The sequence below is a fragment of the Bos grunniens genome, chromosome 28 (assembly GCF_055505025.1).
Source record: "Bos grunniens cultivar Pamir isolate PY7600 chromosome 28, Bosgru_T2T1.0, whole genome shotgun sequence".
NCBI lineage: Eukaryota > Metazoa > Chordata > Mammalia > Artiodactyla > Bovidae > Bos > Bos grunniens.
In genome coordinates this window covers 334,445-353,190 of record NC_141192.1, presented here as the reverse complement: position 1 = coordinate 353,190, position 18,746 = coordinate 334,445, and the positions used below count along the sequence as shown (strand labels likewise).

General features: G+C 43.9%; 1 protein-coding gene across 4 annotated transcripts in view; it reads right to left on the bottom strand.

Moving 5' to 3' along the window:
• COG2 (component of oligomeric golgi complex 2) overlaps window positions 1-18,746 on the bottom strand; it is a 62,866-nt gene that overhangs the window by 40,561 nt on the left and 3,559 nt on the right. For 2 of the 4 annotated variants that reach the window (XM_086382577.1, XM_086382578.1), the window contains one exon: window positions 15,798-15,962. Coding sequence is in view for 2 of the 4 variants with exons in the window: in XM_086382575.1 (XP_086238701.1) it covers window positions 1,850-1,921 (72 nt within the window). In the remaining 2 variants the exon portion in view is untranslated. Of the gene's footprint in view, window positions 1-1,849; window positions 2,051-15,797; window positions 15,963-18,746 lie in introns of those variants that run through there. The other 2 variants (XM_086382575.1, XM_086382576.1) reach the window with 1 other exon arrangement.

Sequence of the window (18,746 nt, the reverse complement as noted above, 5' to 3'; positions counted from 1 at the left end):
CCTGGAAAATCCCATGGACAGAGGAGCCTGGCAGGCTACAGTCCATGAGGTTTCAAAGAGTTGCTTAAGACTGAGCATACATGCATGCATGTATCATTTTTATTACAGTCCAAATGTAAATGATATATTTCTTTCTCTGTCTTACTTCACTTAGTATGATAATCTCTAGGTCCATCCATGTAGCTGCAAATGGCATTATTTTGCTCTTTTTTATGAACAATATGGAAGCTCCTTTGAAAACTAAATATAGAACTACCATATCATTCAGCAATCCCACTCCTGGGCGTATATCTGAAGACAATCATCATTTGAAAAGATACACGCACCCTAATACTCACTGCTGCACTATTTGCGATGGCCAAGACATGGAAACAATCTAAAAGCTCACAGGAATGGATAAAGAAGATGCGGTGGTGTTCAGTCCCCAAGTCACGTCTGACTCTTTGCGACCCCATGGACTGCAGCACACCCGGCTTCCCTGGCCCTCACCATCTCCCCAAGTTTGCCCAAGCTCATGTCCATGTGGTACATTCTGCTGCTGCTAAGTCACTTCAGTCGTGTCCAACTCTGTGCGACCCCACAGACGGCAGCCCACCAGGCTCCCCCGTACCTGGGATTCTCCAGGCAAGAACACTGGAGTGGGTTGCCATTTCCTTCTCCAATACATGAAAGTGAAAAGTGAAAGGGAAGTCACTCAGTCGTGTCCGACTCTAGCGACCCCATGGACTGTAGCCCACCAGGCTCCTCCGTCCGTGGGATTTTCCAGGCAAGAGTACTGGAGTGGGGTGCCATTGCCTTCTCCGGTGGTATATACTACTCAGCTATAAAAAAGAACAGATGTAAATACTTTTTAAAACCAGAGACTATGAACTGAATGCAAGTATGAAAAAGATAAACTAATGAAGCTAAAAAGAAAAAAACATACTATGACTTGAAGTCATCAAAAAAACAAAAAAAGTAAGACTTAAATTCAGTTGCTCAAAAGTTTAAGTGTCTACTGAGCAAAAACGTTTAACTTTTTAACACTGAAAGCAGCCGCTAAGTGATATAAAAAACCCGAATCCTTAGAAATAAAGCATAATTGTATTTCTTGATGGTGTATGTACAGTCCCAGAGCATTACACCAAAAAAATATGCAAAGTTTCTCCCAGCTCTGATTCAAATCTTGGACATTTTCAAGGCTGCGCCTGATAAAACCTTTAATATCCATAATACTTCAATGCTGTTTATGTAACCTCATGTCCTACATTTACCTGCAGACCAACTTCAAGTTCACCTTATAAAAAGTAGAGTAACTTTAGAAAAGCAAAATGGTTTGCTTTGTTGTACTGCAACAAAATCAGTAATAAGATTCTAATCTTTTAGATATCCCATTCAGAAACTTTAGGCGAACGTTAAGGAAAAACTTTCGATTGCCTTTCCCACCCACCTAATCCCTGGGTAGGGACGTGGGTCCCGAAATGTGGTCAATGCATTCGTACTGGGTTTCCAGGTGCAAGGCGGCGGTCGACAAACTTCTGTCTGCCCAGGATCTGGCAACTCCGACTGCACTGCATGGTAACGGGCTCGGATAATAACAGGAGCTTTTACACCTAGCTCAAAACCACTTGCTCACAACTTCAGGCCTTTTCGTCCCTATGCACAATTTCACAGAAGTGCCTTCTCACAGAAGGCTGCCCCGGCCACACCTGAGGCCAAAAGACTCACTGCGAAGGCAGCGAGGTCCCGCCGGGGGCTGATCCGGGGCGTGCGCGGCCCAGGACCCAGCAAGAGCAGCCCGAGGAGGCCCCGGAGGGAAAGGAAGGCGGGCCACCCGCCTCGGCTCGGGGAGCGCAGCCCCGGCGCGCACCTTCATGAACTCGTCCTTGTCGAAGCACAGCGTGTCTGGCCCCTTGGGCAGGTTCATCCTACTTTTCTCCATCCCGCCGGACGCCGCCTCTCAGCGCCAACCCCGGGCGAGGGGAAGAAGGAAGACCCTGTGCGGACCGACCGTGCAGCCGCAGCCACAGCCACAGCCACTTTCCGCGGCACAGAGAGCGCCACTTCCGCCAACATGGCAGCGGCCGCCGGGGCCAATCAGCGAGGGCTCCGCGGGCCGGCCTCCGACCGCCGCCGCCAAGAGGGGCGTGGGGATCGGCGCTGCCACCGCGCTGCAGGTCATGCTGCCTCCATTCGGCGGAGGGCGGCACTGCAGCTCAGGCAAGCTGGGTTGGGCAGTCTGGCTCCCATTGAGGTAGGTCTGAGGCTGAAGACCACTGGCTGGAGGAGTCTGGGGCTCCCTCTCCAGCCACCGTTTCCACTGGGAAAAATCTGCCTGCAGCATTCTTCCAAGATCTTCTCCCTGATCTTGCTCTAGGGTCTGGCTCAGATCCAGGTGGGAGGTCGGAGTAACCTTGGGTCTTCACTTTTCTTAAGGGAGCACCTTTGAGTAACTTTGGTCTTCACTCTTCTTAAAGAGCACCTCATCACCTACCTAGTCAGAACATAGCACACAAAATACATGTGCATACATATTTATTTTTAATCTAAGCCAGTGTCTACTTAAAACCATTCACAGCCTAAAAGTTGAGAGTTATGTTTTATTTGGTGAGAATTTTTAGGACTTCAAATCCGGGAGATAGCAGCTCAAGTGACCCTGAGAGAACTGCTCTGAGGAGGCAGGGAGGTGGGGGACAGGTTATATAGAAGTTTTGCAACAAAGTGTAGGTAGTCTGAACGTCAAAAATGTTTTGTAACTTAAAGAAAACCAGATATCCCAAGTTGAGAAATTTAGTGCTTTTCTATGTAAAGGAAGATGCAAGAGACTAGGCTTACTGAGATTATTCCTTTGATATGCCTCTCAACTATCTGGGGCCAGTAGTCTGTTTTCACATCCTGAGCTTCCTCAGGACTCACCATAGGGAATGGCTGCAGTTTGATGGCTACTAGATGGCAGGCACTATTTCCGTCCTGAATACCCTCAGGGCTCACTAGCTCACCTCCCATGGTGGCTGCAAGTGCTGATGACTGTGATATCCTTTGTTTATTGATATGGCAGAAATTATTCCATATCTCCTTCCTCAGTGATCATTTCAAAGAAAGGAAAGCCTTCCTTAGTGATCAATGCAAACAAATAGAGAAAAACAATACAATGGGAAAGACTAGAGATCTCTTCAAGAAAATTAGAGATACCAAGGGAACATTTCATGCAACAATGGGCACAACAAAGTGCAGAAATGGTATGGACCTAACAGATGCAGAAGATATTAAGAAAAGTGGCCAGAATACACAAACTATACAAAAAAGACCTTCACGACCCAGATAATCACGATGGTGTGCTCACTGACCTAGAGCCAGACATCCTGGAATGTGAAGTCAAGTGTGCCTTAGGAAGCATCACTATGAACAAAGCTAGTGGAGGTGATGGAATTCCAGTTGAGCTATTTCAAATCCTGAAAGATGATGCTGTGAAAGTGCTACACTCAACATGTCAGCAAATTTGGAAAACTCAGCAGTGGCCACAGGACTGGAAAAGGTCAGTTTTCGTTTCAATTCCTAAGAAAGGCAATGGCAAAGAATGCTCAAACTATCACACAATTGCACTCAGCTCACACACTAGTAAAGTAATACTCAAAATTCTCCAAGCCAGGCTTCAACAGTACATGAACCGTGAACTTTCAGATGTTCAAGCTGGTTTTAGAAAATGCAGAGGAACCAGAGATCAAATTGTCATCATCCGCTGGATCGTCAAAAAAGCAAGGGAGTTCCAGAAAAACATCTATTTCTGCTTTATTGACTATGTCAAAGCCTTTGACTGTGTAGATCACAATAAACTGTGGACAATTTTGAAAGAGATGGGAATACCAGACCACCTGACCTGCCTCTTGAGAAATCTGTATGCAGGTCAGGAAGCAACAGTTAGAACTGGACATGGAACAACAGACTGGTTCCAAATTGGGAAAGGAGTACGTCAAGGCTGTATATTGTCACCCTGCTTATTTAACTTATGTGCAGAGTACATCATGAGAAATGCTGGGCTGGAAGAAGCACAAGCTGGAATCAAGACTGCCTGGAGAAATATCAATAACCTCAGACATGCAGATGACACCACCCTTATGGCAGAAAGTGAAGAGGAACTCAAAAGCCTCTTGATGAAAGTGAAAGAGGGGAGTGAAAAAGTTGGCTTAAAGCTCAACATTCAGAAAATGAAGATCATGGCATCTGGTCCCATCACTTCATGAGAAATAGATGGGGAAACAGTGGAAACAGTGTCAGACTTTATTTTTTTGGGCTCCAAAATCACTGCAGTTCAGTTCATTTGCTCAGTCGTGTCTGACTTTTTGCCACCCCATGAATCACAGCACGCCAGGCCTCCCTGTCCATCACCAACTCCCGAAGTTCACTCAGACTCACATCCATCGAGTCAGTGATGCCATCCAGCCATCTCATCCTCTGTCGTCCCCTTCTCCTCCTGCCCCCAATCCCTCCCAGCATCAGAGTCTCTTCCAATGAGTCAACTCTTCGTGTGAGGTGGCCAAAGTACTGGAGTTTCAGCCTTAGCATCATTCCCTCCAAAGAAATCCCAGGGCTGATCTCCTTCAGAATGGACTAGTTGGATCTCCTTGTAGTCCAAGGGACTCTCAAGTCTTCTCCAACACCACAGTTCAAAAGCATCAATTCTTCAGTGCTCAGCTTTCTTCACAGTCCATCTCTCACATCTATACATGACCACTGGAAAAACCATAGCTTTGACTAGATGGATCTTTGTTGGCAAAGTAATGTCTCTGCTTTTCAATATGCTGTCTAGTTTGGTCATAACTTTTCTTCCAAGGAGTAAGCAGTCAGTATATCTTAATTTTCTTCCCTAATTCTTTGATCTATACTTTTTGTAAGAGTGTTGTAGCCATGCATTCTGGGAAACAAACTCACTCAGAAGGAAAATGCAGATAGTGGAGTGCAGTTTATTAAACCGGTGGGCCCAAGGCAGAGTCTTCTCTTAGCCAAGGACTCCGACCAGCACTTGTGAAAGTCTTTTATACCCATGTGTACATGTTTGAACTCACCGCCCAAATTCCTTGAGACTTACATAAACAAAGGAAGGGTAAATACCATCATTCATGTGTTATGTGTTCAAACAGTTAAACAACTGGCCAATAATCAATAAGACCGAGGTTACACTCTGATAGATACAGAAAAATTTATGGCCTGTCCAGAGACAGGGGTGATTAGTGTATGTTTTCTCTTAGACGATGAGAAACCTGGATATCTCCGAGGTTCCCCTGTCTGGAGGGGGTCTTATCCTTCTATTGCTGTTTCCATAGGTACTAAGCACAGAGTTTGGAGTCCATGGGAGATGTGGCTGAGCATGATCAGCATGAACAGGCCTAAGATGGGGCCCATGCCCTATGAATTCCCTCTTCAAGAGTTGGACTTCATTTTGACATTGTTCTATCTTCAAGTTTCTATCTTATATTCCCTAATTTCATTCTTCTGCCCTTCATTTCATTCTAGAGCTTGTGCCTCCTGCTCCATTTCTAAGTAATATTAGCCCCCTTTGACTTCAAATCTCTGAAAAGTTTTTAGTTCCCTATTTTCAGTGGCCTCATGACAGGTTCCCACTTTTCCTTCCCACTCTTCCCTATTTATAGTTTTCACATTTTTGGTAGACTTGCCACAGAATATTTAGAACTTGCAAAGAGAAATACTCTTCTGGGGGAATTCATGGGAGCATTTGCTCCAGTAAACATTAAAGTACTCTCTTTTCTGAACTGTTGTTCTAGAGTTGCCAAATCTTTCAACTAGAGTCATCCTGGTTCACTACCACAGGAGATGAGGGTTTCCATTTTTAATGGATTATATGCTTGAACTGGAGGCCAAGTATATAGTCTGACACTCTCTCACTCCAACAGAAAGGGAGCAGGGGCCAGGAGGGGTGGGGGTGGAGGAAGCCTCCTAGTTCAGGTCTCCACCCACTCAGCAAGCTCCCGGCGAGCCGACAGGGCTCTGTCAACATCTTCTGTATCTGATTTATACCCCTCTTCATTCCAAAGTGGATTTGAGGTGGTTTGGTTTGATTCTTAAAGTTTCCCATTCTAACCAGGAGACAGATTAATCCTTGTTGTTCAGTCTTTCAGTCGTGTTAACATCAACATCTCCTTTCTAATGGACCATTCCCATCAGCATACAAGCCAGCTTCCATCTAAAAAAGAGTTCCCCTTGACCCCACATTTTCTCCTTCACAATGAACTTCTAAAACGTTTGCCTATACCTGTGGTTGCCCAACTGGGGTAACATGCACTTGAAAACTCTCTGAAGAATCCTGTGCACACAGCAAAGGAAACCATGAGCAAAACAGAACGACAACCTACAGACTGGGAGAAAATATTTGCAAATGATGTGGCTGATAAGGGATTAATTTCCAAAATATACAAACAGTTCATATAGCTCAATATGAAAAAAAAAACAACCTAATAAAAAATCTAAACAGATCTAAATAGACATTTCTCCAAAGAAGACATACAGGTGGCCAATAAACACATGAAAAAACTGCTAAACATCGCTATTAGAGAAATGCAAATCAGAACTATGATGAGGTATCACCTCACTCCAGTCAGAGTGGCCATCACCAAAAGTCTACTGTTAGGACCTTCTCTGGTTGTCCAGGGGCTAAGACTCCACACTCTTAATGCAGGGGACCTAGGTTCAATCCCTGGTCAGGGAACTGGATCCCTAGTGCTGCAAGTAAGAGTTCATATTCAGGAATATAAAGATCCTACATGCTGCGACTAAGACCTCTTGCAGCCAAATAAATAAATAAAATATTTTAAATGTCTACAATGAATAGAAGCTGAAGAGGGTGTGGAGAAAAGGGAACTCTGTTACACTGTTGGTGGTAAGTTGGTACAGCCACTATGGAGAACTGTATGGACATTCCTTAAAAAACTAAAAATATAGGGACATATAATCCTACAATCTCACTCCTGGGCATTTACTCAGAGGAAACTACAATTTGCAAAGATACATGCACCCCAATGTTTATAACAGAATTAGTTACAATATCCAAGACATGGAAGCAACCTAAATGTCTGTCTACAAAGGAATGGATAAGGAAGATGTGGTGCACATGTACAATGACATAAATACTATTTCCCTGGTTCTCGAGCCTTTGGGCTCAGACCGAATCACACCACCTGTGTTCCTGGTTTCTAGGCTGCAGAGGGCAGATCCTGGGACTTCTCAGCCCTCTTAGTTGCATGAGTCAATTCCTCATAATAAATCTCTCTCTCTCTCTCTTTGGTAAATATATATTTGTGTGAATTAACCTCTCTAGCTCTCTCTCTCTAATTATATCTGTCAGTCTATCTATCTATCTATCTATCAACTGGACCAAAAATTCTAAGACTTGCATGAAAACCATGATAGTAAGTGGATGATAATGTCCCCTCCTCCCTTTTAAGATTCAATTTATTTAAAGAGGGGAACCTCCACACCCGCCCCCCCCACCCCAATTTATCCATTTTTCCATCCCCTACTTCTGGCAATCACCAATCTCTGTATCAATAAGCTTGGTTTTCATACACACATATACGTACACATACATATATATATATGGGCTTCCCTGGTAGTTCAGCTGGTAAAGAATCCACCTGCAATTCAGGAGACCCTGGTTCAATTCCTGGGTTGGAAATATTCCCTGGAGAAGGGATAAGCTACCCTCTCCAGTATTCTCGGGCTTCCCTGGTGGCTCAGATGGTAAAGAATCCGCCTGCAGTGCAGAAGGCCTGGGTTCAATCTCTAGGTTGGGATGGTCCCCTGGAGGAGGGCATGGCAGCCCGTTTCAGTATTCTTGCCTGGAGAATTCCCATGGACAGAGGAGCCTGACAGACTATAGTCAAGGGGGCTGCAAAGAGTCAGACACGACTGAACGACTGAACAACAACAAACAAAAACGGCAGCCTTGCCAATTTGAGAATTTACCCTTGTGAACTGGTGTTGCAGGGCTTTCAGCATTACAATGGTGATGTGCAAAGCAAAGAAGTTGACACTCTTTTGAACAAAGTATAAGGAAGAATGAAAGAATTGAGTCAGGCAGTACAGAGCTGGTGAAGTGATTCCCACCCATATTTTGCGGAGGGAACATCGAAAGATACTGGCCCACTGCCTGGTTGACTACGACATAGAGACGTGGTGTGTGATGAAGACTCACCTTATCAGAACACTGAAATTTTACACTTAAAACTATTTGGAAATAATCGACAGATGAATGGATGGAGAAGTTGTGGTACATATATACAATGGAATATTACTTGGCCATAAAAAGGAATGCATTTGAGTCAGTGCTGATGAGGTGGATGAACCTAGAACCTATTATACAGAGTGAAGTGAGTCAGAAAGAGAAAGATAGATATAGTGTTCTAATGCATATATATGGAACCTAGAAAAATGGTACTGAAGAATTTATTAACAAAAAAACAATGGAGAAACAGACATAGAGAACAGACTTATGGAAATGGAGAGAGGGGAGGAGAGGGTGAGATGTATGGAAAGAGTAACATGGAAAAGTACATTCAGTCAGTTCAGTTCTGCTGCTCAGTCGTGTCTGACTCCTTGCGACCCCATGGACTGCAGCACCAGGCCTCCCTGTCCATCACCAACTCCTGGAGTTCACTCAAACTCATGTCCATTGAATCAGTGATGCCATCCAGCCATCTCATCCTTTCGTCCCCTTCTCCTCCAGCCTTCAGTCTTTCCTAGCATCAGGGTCTTCTCAAATGAGTCAGTTCTTCACATCAGGTAGCCAAAGTATTGGAGTTTCAGTTTCAACATCAGTCCTTCCAATGAGTATTCAGGACTGATTTCCTTTAGGATGGACTAGTTGAATCTCCTTGCAGTCTCAAGAGTCTTCTTCAACACCACAGTTGAAAAACATCAGTTCTTCAGTGCTCAGCTTTCTTTATGGTCCAACTCTCACAACCATACATGACTACTGGAAAAACCATGGCTTTGACTAGACAGACCTTTGTTGGCAAAGTAATGTTTCTATTTTAATATGCTGTCTAGGTTGGTCATAACTTTTCTTCCAAGGACTAAGCGTGTTTTAATTTAATGTCTGCAGTCACAATCTGCAGTGATGTTGGAGCCCCCAAAATAAAGTCTGCCACTGTTTCCCCATCTATTTGCCATGAAGTGATGGGATCAGATGCCCTGATCTTAGTTTTCTGAATGTTGAGTTTTAAGCCAACGTTTTCACTCTTCTCTTTCACTTTCACCAAGAGGCTTCTTAGTTCCTCTTCACTTTCTGCCATAAGGGTGGTGTCATCTGCATATCTGAGGTTACTGATATTTCTTCCAGCAATCTTGATTCCAGCCTGTGCTTCATCCAGACCAACGTTTCTTATGATGTACTCTGCATATAAGTTAAATAAGCAAGGTGTACTCCTTTCCTGATTTGGAACCAGTCTGTTGTTCCATGTCCAGTTCTAACTGTTGCTTCCTGACCTGCATACAGATTTCTCAGGAGGCAGATCAGGTGGTCTGGTATTCCCATTTCATAAAGAATTTTCCAAAGTTTGCTGTGATCCACCCAGTCAAAGGCTTTGGTGTAGTTGATAAAGCAGAAGTAGACGTTTTTCTGGAACTCTCTTGCTTTTTCAATGATCCAGTGGATGTTGGCGATTTGATCTCTGGCTCCTCTGCCTTTTCTAAATCCAGCTCGAACATCTGGCATTTCACAGTTCATGTATTGTTTAAGTCTGGCTTGGAGAATTTCATGCATTACATATGGTAATTGAAACTTACATTACAGTATGTAAAATAGATAGCCAATGGGAATTTGCTCTATGGCTCAGGAAACTCAAACAGGGGCACTGTACCAGTCTAGAAGGGCGAGATGGGGTGAGAAATGGGAGGGAGGTTCAAAAGGGAGGGGTTATATGTGTACCTATGGCTGATTCATGTTGACATCTGACAGAAAACAACAAAATTATGTAAAGCAAGTATCCTTTAATAAAAAAATAAATTAATTAAAAAATGAAAAAATAAAACTATTTGGAAATATTCTTATCCTCAACGGGGATGTTAATTTGGTGGAAAGTGATTTGGCATATACCCCAGGCTATCATTGTGGGATTCCCTTGTGGTTCAGCTGGTAAAGAATCCTCCTGCAATGCAGGAGACCTGGGTTGGGAAGATCCCCTGGTGAAGGGAAAGACTACCCACTCCAGTATTCTGGCCTGGAGAATTCCATGGATTGTATAGTCCATGGGGTCACAAAGAGTCTGAAATAACTGAACCACTTTCATTTTTCACTTTTCAGGGTATCATGGACAGTGGCAAAGAAGATTACACTGGAAAATATGTACTCATTCTAGGAGGCAGAGATGGGGGCATATTATGTGAAATAGTCAAGCTGAACCAAACATGTTCACTATGATGGAGACTGATGTGAAATACATCCAAAAAAAAAAAAAAAAATGTGTGGTGATGTCTTAGGCAATCTTAAAGGAGATTGCTGTCAGGTTCTAATAGAAGACTATATTACAATACTGAAGATGTATGCCAAAGAGAGTGTGATTATGTGATTAATGATTTGAAAACTGTTGCAATCTCCAGTGTTTGAGCGTCTTGTGTCGACGTACAGGTCAGCGGTGGTCTGCCAGAGGGATAGGGGCTCTGGGTGCAGCGGACTTGGGTATGGCATAAGCCCTCTTGAGGACGTTGCGATTAACCCCACCATAGAGCTGCCAGAACTTACACCAGACTAGGAAATAGACCCCTGGACAGCACAACGGAACCTTGTGCACCAGGACCCACAAGAAAGGAGCAATGACACCACAAGAGACTGTCCTGGACATGTCTGTGGGTATCCAGGAGTTTTCGGTGGAGGCGTGGGTTGGTGTTGGCCTGCTGCGGGGTCGGAGACGTTGAGAGTAGCAGTATATGCATGGGATCTTTTGAGAGGTGACCATTATCATCATTACCTCCACCATAGTTTCAGTTAGTTCAGTTCAGTTGCTCAGTCGTGTCTGGCTCTTTGTGACCCCATGAATCGCAGCATGCCAAGCCTCCCTGTCCATCACCAACTCCCGGAGTTCACCCAAACTCATGTCCATCGAGTCGCTGATGCTATCCAGCCATCTCATCCCCTGTTGTCCCCTTCTCCTCCTGCCCCCAATCCCTCCCAGCAACAGAGTCTTTTCCAATGAGTCAACTCTTCACATGAGGTGGCCAAAGTATTGAGTTTCAGCTTCAGCATCAGTCCTTCCAATGAACACCCAGGACTGATCTCCTTCAGAATGGACTGGTTGGATCTCCTTGCAGTCCAAGGGACTCTCAAGAGTCTTCTCCAACACCACAGTTCAAAAGCATCAATTCTTCAGTGCTCAGCTTTCTTCACAGTCCAACTCTCACATCCATACATGACCACTGGAAAAACCATAGCCTTGACTAGATGGACTTTTGTTGGCAAAGTAATGTCTCTGCTTTTGAATATGCTGTCTAGGTTGGTCATAACTTTCCTTCCAAGGAGTAAGCGTCTTTTTATTTCATGGCTGCAGTCACCATCTGAAGTGATTTTGGAGCCCAAAATAAAGTCTGACACTGTTTCCACTGTTTCCCCATCTATTTCTCATGAAGTGATGGGACCAGATGCCACGATCTTCGTTTTCTGAATGTTGAGATTTAAGCCAACTTCTTCATCTCCTCTTTCACTTTCATCAAGAGGCTTTTGAGTTCCTCTTCACTTTCTGCCATAAGGGTGGTGTCATCTGCATATCTGAGGTGACTGATATTTCTCCCGGCAATCTTGATTCCAGCTTGTGCTTCTTCCAGCCCAGCGTTTCTCATGATGTACCCTGCATAGAAGTTAAATAAGCAGCGTGACAATATACAGCCTTGATGTACTCCTTTTCCTATTTGGAACCAGTCTGTGGTTCCATGTCCAGTTCTAACTGTTGCTTCCTGACCTGCATACAGGTTTCTCAAGAGGCAGGTCAAGTGTCTGGTATTCCCATCTCTTTCAGATTTTTCCACAGTTTGTTGTGATCCACACAGTCAAAGGCTTTGGCATGGTCAATAAAGCAGAAATAGATGTTTTTCTGGAATTCTCTTGCTTTTTTGATGATCCAGCGGATGTTGGCAATTTGGCCCCAGGTAAATAGCAGAGAGGGAACACAGCACCAGCCATCAATAGAAAAATGGATTAAAGATTTACTGAGCATGGCCCTGGCCATCAGAACAAGACCCAGTTTCCCCCTCAGTCAGTCTATCCCATCTGGAAGTGTCCATAAGCCTCTTATCCTTCCCCATCAGAGGGGAGTCAGATTGAAAACCACAATCACAGACAACTAGCCAATCTGATCACATGGACCACAGCCTTCTCTAACCTAATGAAACTAAGCCATGCCCTGTGTGGCCACCCAAGAGGGATGGGTCATGGTGGAGAGGTCTGACAGAATGTGGTCCACTGGAGAAGGGAATGGCAAACCACTTCAGTATTCTTGCCTAGGGAACCCATGAACATTGTGAAAAGGCAAAAAGATAGGACACTGAAAGATGAACTCCCCAGGTTGGTAGGTGCCCAATATACTACTGGAGATCAGTGGAGAAATAACTCCAGAAAGAATGAAGAGATGGAGCCAAAGCAAAAACAACACCCAGTTGTGGATGGGACTGGTCTCAGAAGTAAGGTTTGATGCTGTAAAGAGCAATATTGCATAGGAACCTGGAATGTTAGGTCCATGAATCAAGGCAAATTGGAAGTGGTCAAACAGGAGATGGCAATTAAGGAGGAAACAGACAGAACAGGCTCCATCTTGAAAGCAGGACTCCATCTTGGGTCGGACCGTGGATTTTGAGCTATATTCCCAGTATCTATGGAAACGACAAGCCAACTGGAAAACCAGGCCCCCTGTATGGAAGAGCCCCAGGGGTTGTACCTAGACTCTCTGTTGCCCAAAGAATACCCTAATTATCTGTGTAACCGAATAGAATCATAAATTCTATTATGCTTATTGGGGTATGACCACAGGCCTATTGATAATTGTCCGCTGTTAACTACCTAAGCTTAAGGTTTATGAATCACGGGTTAACTTTGATTGTATCTTTCTTTTGCTTTGTTCAGACTAGTTTCAGGGAATTTGGGGAGGTGAGTTTGGACACGTACACTTAGAGTATATAAGGTTTTCAGAAAAACTGGTCAGGGTCCTAGGCTAAGAGAAGACTCTGCCTTGGGCCCGCCAGTGTAATAAACTGCACTCCACTATCTGCATTGTCCTTCTGAGTGAGTTTGTTTCACAGAACGTGTGGCTACAACAGCAAGAATGAACATAGAGTTGGACTATTAAGAAAGCTGAGCGCCAAAGAATTGATGCTTTTGAACTGTGGTGTTGGAGAAGACTCTTGAGAGTCCCTTGGACTGCAAGGAGATCCAACCAGTCCATTCTGAAGGAGATCAGCCCTGGGATTTCTTTGGAGGGAATGATGCTAAAGCTGAAACTCCAGTACTTTGGCCACCTCATGCGAAGAGTTGACTCTTTGGAAAAGACCCTGATGCTGGAAGGGATTGGGGGCAGGAGGAGAAGGGGACGACAGAGGATGAGATGGTTGGATGGCATCACCAACTCAATGGACATGAGTTTGAGCAAGCTCTGGGAGTTGGTGATGGACAGGGAGGCCTGGTGTGCTGCAGTCCATGGGGTCACAAAGAGTCGGACACGACTGAGCAACTGAACTGAACTGAGTTTGTATTTGGGCCAGGCCTTTTGCAGGGTTAAATTTTCCAGTTTCTGAGAATGTAGCCAAGGGGTGACTCTGAGAGAGGCTCCGAGGACGTACCAGAGCTCACTCTTAGCCTATCTGCCATAGAAAGGGGTACTGAGAGTCACCGGCTGACAGAAAGGCGTCCGTTTTGTCCCAGTGATCTCCCCGTGTGACTAATGCACGAAAATGGCCGATTGACCCAACAGTCGCGCCCGACCGTGAGAGGTGACCCCTGAGAACCATGCAGCTAGGGCACCGTGTGACCCGGGCAGAGACAGATTCCATACTTTTCACAAGTGCACGGGGAACATTCTCCAAAATTGACCATATGTTAGGCCAGAAAATAAGTCTACTCTAAATACACTCAAATCATACAAAGGAACTTTTTCCTGTCACAGTGCAATGAAACGAAGTTAATAGTAGAAGGAAAAGTGGGAAAATCCACAGTTATGTGAAGATTAAACACACTCTTAAATAACCAGTAGGCTAAAAAATAATACTAATAAAAAAAGGAACTTAGAAACACCTGGAGACAAATCAAAATATAAACAGAACATACCAACATGTATGGGATTCTGCAAAAACATCACCAACAATGAAATATAAATCTGTTAATGCATACATGAAAAAGAAAGCTCAAATAAGCAACCTATCTTTACATCTAGGCAGAAAAGGGAGAGCAAACCAAGCTCAAAGCTAGAAGGAGGAATGAAAATAATAAAGATTAGCTCTCAGATAATTATACAGAAGAGGAAAACCAAAGAAATCAATTTTAAACAAAAGTTACTTCAACCAGGTTAACATAAGAAACAAATCTTTAGCTATATTGACTAAGAAAAAAGACAACTAAAATCAGTAACAAAGAGGAGACATAACTGCTGACATGACACAATAGCACAGTAAGGGAGAGCTCTGAGCAGCTGAGCGCAGCCAGATGGGATACCCTGGTGAAATTCTATTATTTAAGCCTCGGTCTGTGATAGTCTATTCTGGCAACCCTAGCAAACTAGCACAGCTTTATCCTCTTTCTTGCAAATAAAAGTTATGAAAATAGTGCCAAAACCCACAAAGTATATAAAGTATCTGAAAGGAGGAAAAAAGAAAAGGACGAACTACCTAGGGTGTTGAGAAAAATCTTTTTCTTTGTTTCTTACCAAAGTTAAAATAAAAACGTCAAAACCACCAGAAAAGACTCATGAACAGACATTTTAGAGAAGCCAAACAGCAACCATGGTAAAACAACCAGAAAATCATTCAGTTGGTAAAAACAGTAAAATAATATAGTAAAATAAAAACAGTAAAATGCATTTTATTCTTTGGAAGTTTTAAAAAATTCAATTTATTGAAAATTCCAAAGAGGTTATAATACAGGTACATGATTCAAGATACTGAAAATACACTTCGCCTTAATCTGTTCCTTCTGTCATTTAGCCTGTGTGTCCAGGGCCATCTGCCTCCACAGGTAGTATTTTGTTTCTTACAGATCCTTCTAGAGTTCCTTATAAGCAAACACGAAAATATATTTCTCCTTCATGCCCTAATTCAAAACACAAATAGTGGTATATTAAGCATGGTGTTTTGTTACATGTTGCTTTTATTTATTTGACAATGCCTTGGAAATTGTCCTCTATCAGGACATAATTTCCTGCAGAGCAGTGCACTGAGTGGATGACGTAGTATTATAATACACTTTGCCCATCCACAGTGGGATGAACACTGATATGCAACAATCTGTTTATATTACAAACAATGCTGTAATGTAGAACTTTGACCTGTGTTATTCTGCTGCTAGCAAATGTGTATGATATATTTCCAAAGGATTTGTAACCTGGAGTATTTGTAACAGAGAGAGCATTTGATAAGATGCTACCAGTAAGATCCTTCTGAGCCAGCAATGAGCCTTTCTCTTTAAACTGCAACTTCTCCATCACACCACTCCCCTACCTGTGTTTAAAACTGCTTTCCAACGTTTTCTAACCTTCAGAAACCCTCTATAGTCTTTCCTATCATCAGCACTGCCCTTTATTCTCAGTGTAGTTACAATCTCACCGGGTACGTACCTGTTTTCTCCACTCTTCTCTGGGTCCATCACTGCTCAACTCACTCCATTAGAGCTGGAGCCAACGTGGCCAGATAACTCTTTGAGTGTAGAGAAATGGGTCATGGATGATCTGAACCAGGGAGCCTGATGCCCAGGAGAGAGGGAGTGTCTGTAAGGGGTATAACTGGGGAGAAGGAAAGGTATATTAAGTTTGATCCACAGTAATTATTCAGGTGAAGATTCTACAGAGCCCACACGTGGGAGCAGGAGTCTTGGTTGGAGATACATACTTGGGAATTTGTCCCCAAATATCACAGCTAAAATGGGAGGCAGGGACTCCAAAGGGAAGATCGTGTGAGTGAGTCTGCTGTGAACCTGCTGTGAGTGCCAGGGAGAGACACACACAGGAAAGGACGCAGCAGAGAGGCAGGAAGGCAACAGCAGGCATTCCAAAAGGAAGGGGAGAGCGTCATGGCAATAAGGACGTGTCACAGAAGCATGTGCCACAGAAGGGTGGTGGTAAATGGAAAAGGGATCAGAAGTCATTCATAAGTCCTGGCAAGTTGTTTCATGAGAGACCAAGGGCAGAATCAGACCATAGTATACAATAAAAGACAGATAAAATCGGTAGGTAAAACCCACTCATGTTCAAATCGAGATTTTGTTAAAATGTTCTTTTAAGGAACATAGAAATACAATCTCAGACGGGAGGACGTTGAAGTTTAGGTGATGGCTGACAGAATGACTCCCTGCCTAAAAGAGATGCCATCAGCAACAGTTCTGTGCAGAGTCGGGCAGAGAGCCCATGACACCGGTGGACAGATGTGATAGGAGACACGTGTGGAAAAGGCTGGTGACTGGAGGTCTTCAGGGAAGAGAGGGTTCTTGCATACTACATGTGCCAGTGTGCAGATAACATCAGGGGGGAGCTATTTGGGTCTTAGGAATTACTTAACCTGAAAAATATTACTTAAACTGAATTTTAAATTGGCACCATGTAAAGTGCAATGGCTTCCCTGGTGGTTCGGGTCGTAAAGAATGTGCCTGCAATGCCAGAGGCACGGGTTTGATCCCTGGGTCAGGAAGACCCCCTGGAGAAGAAAATGGCAACCCACTCCAGTATTCTTGCCTGGAGAATTCCATGCACACAGGAGCTTGGCGGGCTACAGTCCATGGGAAAGCATGGTAGGAATAAACCCAGCAAGGTGAGGAAGTGTGCTGTATGCTGGGTTTTTCACCAGGACAAAGCCTGCCGGCTTTGGATCAACCCCTTCTGTCTCTGAACTTCTCTTGTCTTTTAGTGTCTTTCTCTTTTATAATTAAAAGTCACATTCCTTAAACTTTCCAAGCAGTTTTCCCGCTGGCTTTCTCCCTTGGAAGTAGGACTTCTAGGCATGGGTTCTATGTATTTTTTCTACATAAATTTATGAAAATCCCAACTTTTTTTTTTTGAGGCAACAGTTCTGCAAACTGTAGAAATAAATTCATTTTGGTTCATACTGGCCAAGACTACAAAAATTGCTCCTCAGTCTCGTGAGTTTAAAATAGGCTCTGTGGTATCATCAAGGTTCCTGCTGATCTCAGATCCTGTGATCTTGCTGGTGCCTTGACTACTGCATGCACTCTGTCTGACCGCCGGGGCCCTGCGTCATCCATCTGTGTGGGCACATGGCATCAATGTGCTGTATTTATGTGAGAAGTATTCAGAGCAGGATCAAATCCCGGGATCAGGGACTGGCAGCACTGAGCTAGCACTGACTCCGCCCCCCGCCCCGCCCCCCTCCCCTTCACCGCGTGTGCGCTCACTCATGTCAACTCAGCCCCCATATGTTTCCACCCTCCAAGTTGGTGCCCATCTCAGGGCCCTTGTCCCTGCTCTTCCCTCTCCTAGAATGCCGTTGTCCTAGAGCTTAAAGTGGCCGCTGTTTTCTGCTCATCTGGATGGCAGCTCAGATATTAACCTCTGGGATGGGCATTCTTGGACCAGCCTGTCTAATGCTGGTGTTTCCCCTTTACCATCCCTCGTGACCCTGATGTTTTCCATCAGTGTTGTTGTTTAGTCACTAAGTCATGTCTGACTCCTGCGACCCCAGGGCCTGCAGCCTGCCAGGCTCCTCTGTCCATGGGATTTCCCAGGGAGGAATACTGGAGTGGGTTGCCATTTTCTTCTCCAGGGGATTTTCCTGACCCAGAGATTGAACCCATGTCTCCTGCTTGGCAGGTGGATTCTTTACCACTGAGTCACCTGGAAAGCTCAGTTGTGTGTGTGTTTTTTTTTATAATGCTAATCAAAACTTTTTCCCCAATTAAAAATTTTATTTATAAGAGTCTGTGTACTCCAGAAAGCCACATGAGGGCAGGGTCCATATCTATTCAATTTATTAATGTGCCTCCAGTGATTACAATTCTCAGTTGATAATTATTTATTGAGTAATGAATGTAAAAGCCTTAAAGTCCCTTTAATTCTAATTCATGGATTAGAAATGTGACATGAGCTGCCAGGTGTCACACAGGTGGTCACCTCAAGCCAATCCAGAGATAGTGAACTGCACACTTTAGAGCACAATGAACTGCTAGTGGCTGAAAAAGAAGATGGACACTGGGATTCAGGGGAAAAAAAATTCTCCACAATATAAGCTGTGGGAAAATTTAGTGTGACTTATTACACCAACAGATCTTATGAAAACAGGAGCAAAAATTGCCACAGTGACTTGATAGTACCTGAAGGATTCAAATTCAGAGACTCCTAAGACCTTACCCAGGATTTATTGGCACAAAGTTCTTCTAGGGGGTGGGGAAAGCCATCTAAGTGTGTCTCCTGATACTTCATTTTATTTTAACATGTTCAGGAGCAAAACAAAGAATATGAAACAAAAGACACCTTTCAAGCATGTGTGGTTAGGTGATTTTAAATTATTGATGCAAAAGTATAATTTTCTCTTAAAATAAAATGTGATTTCTGCTTCCA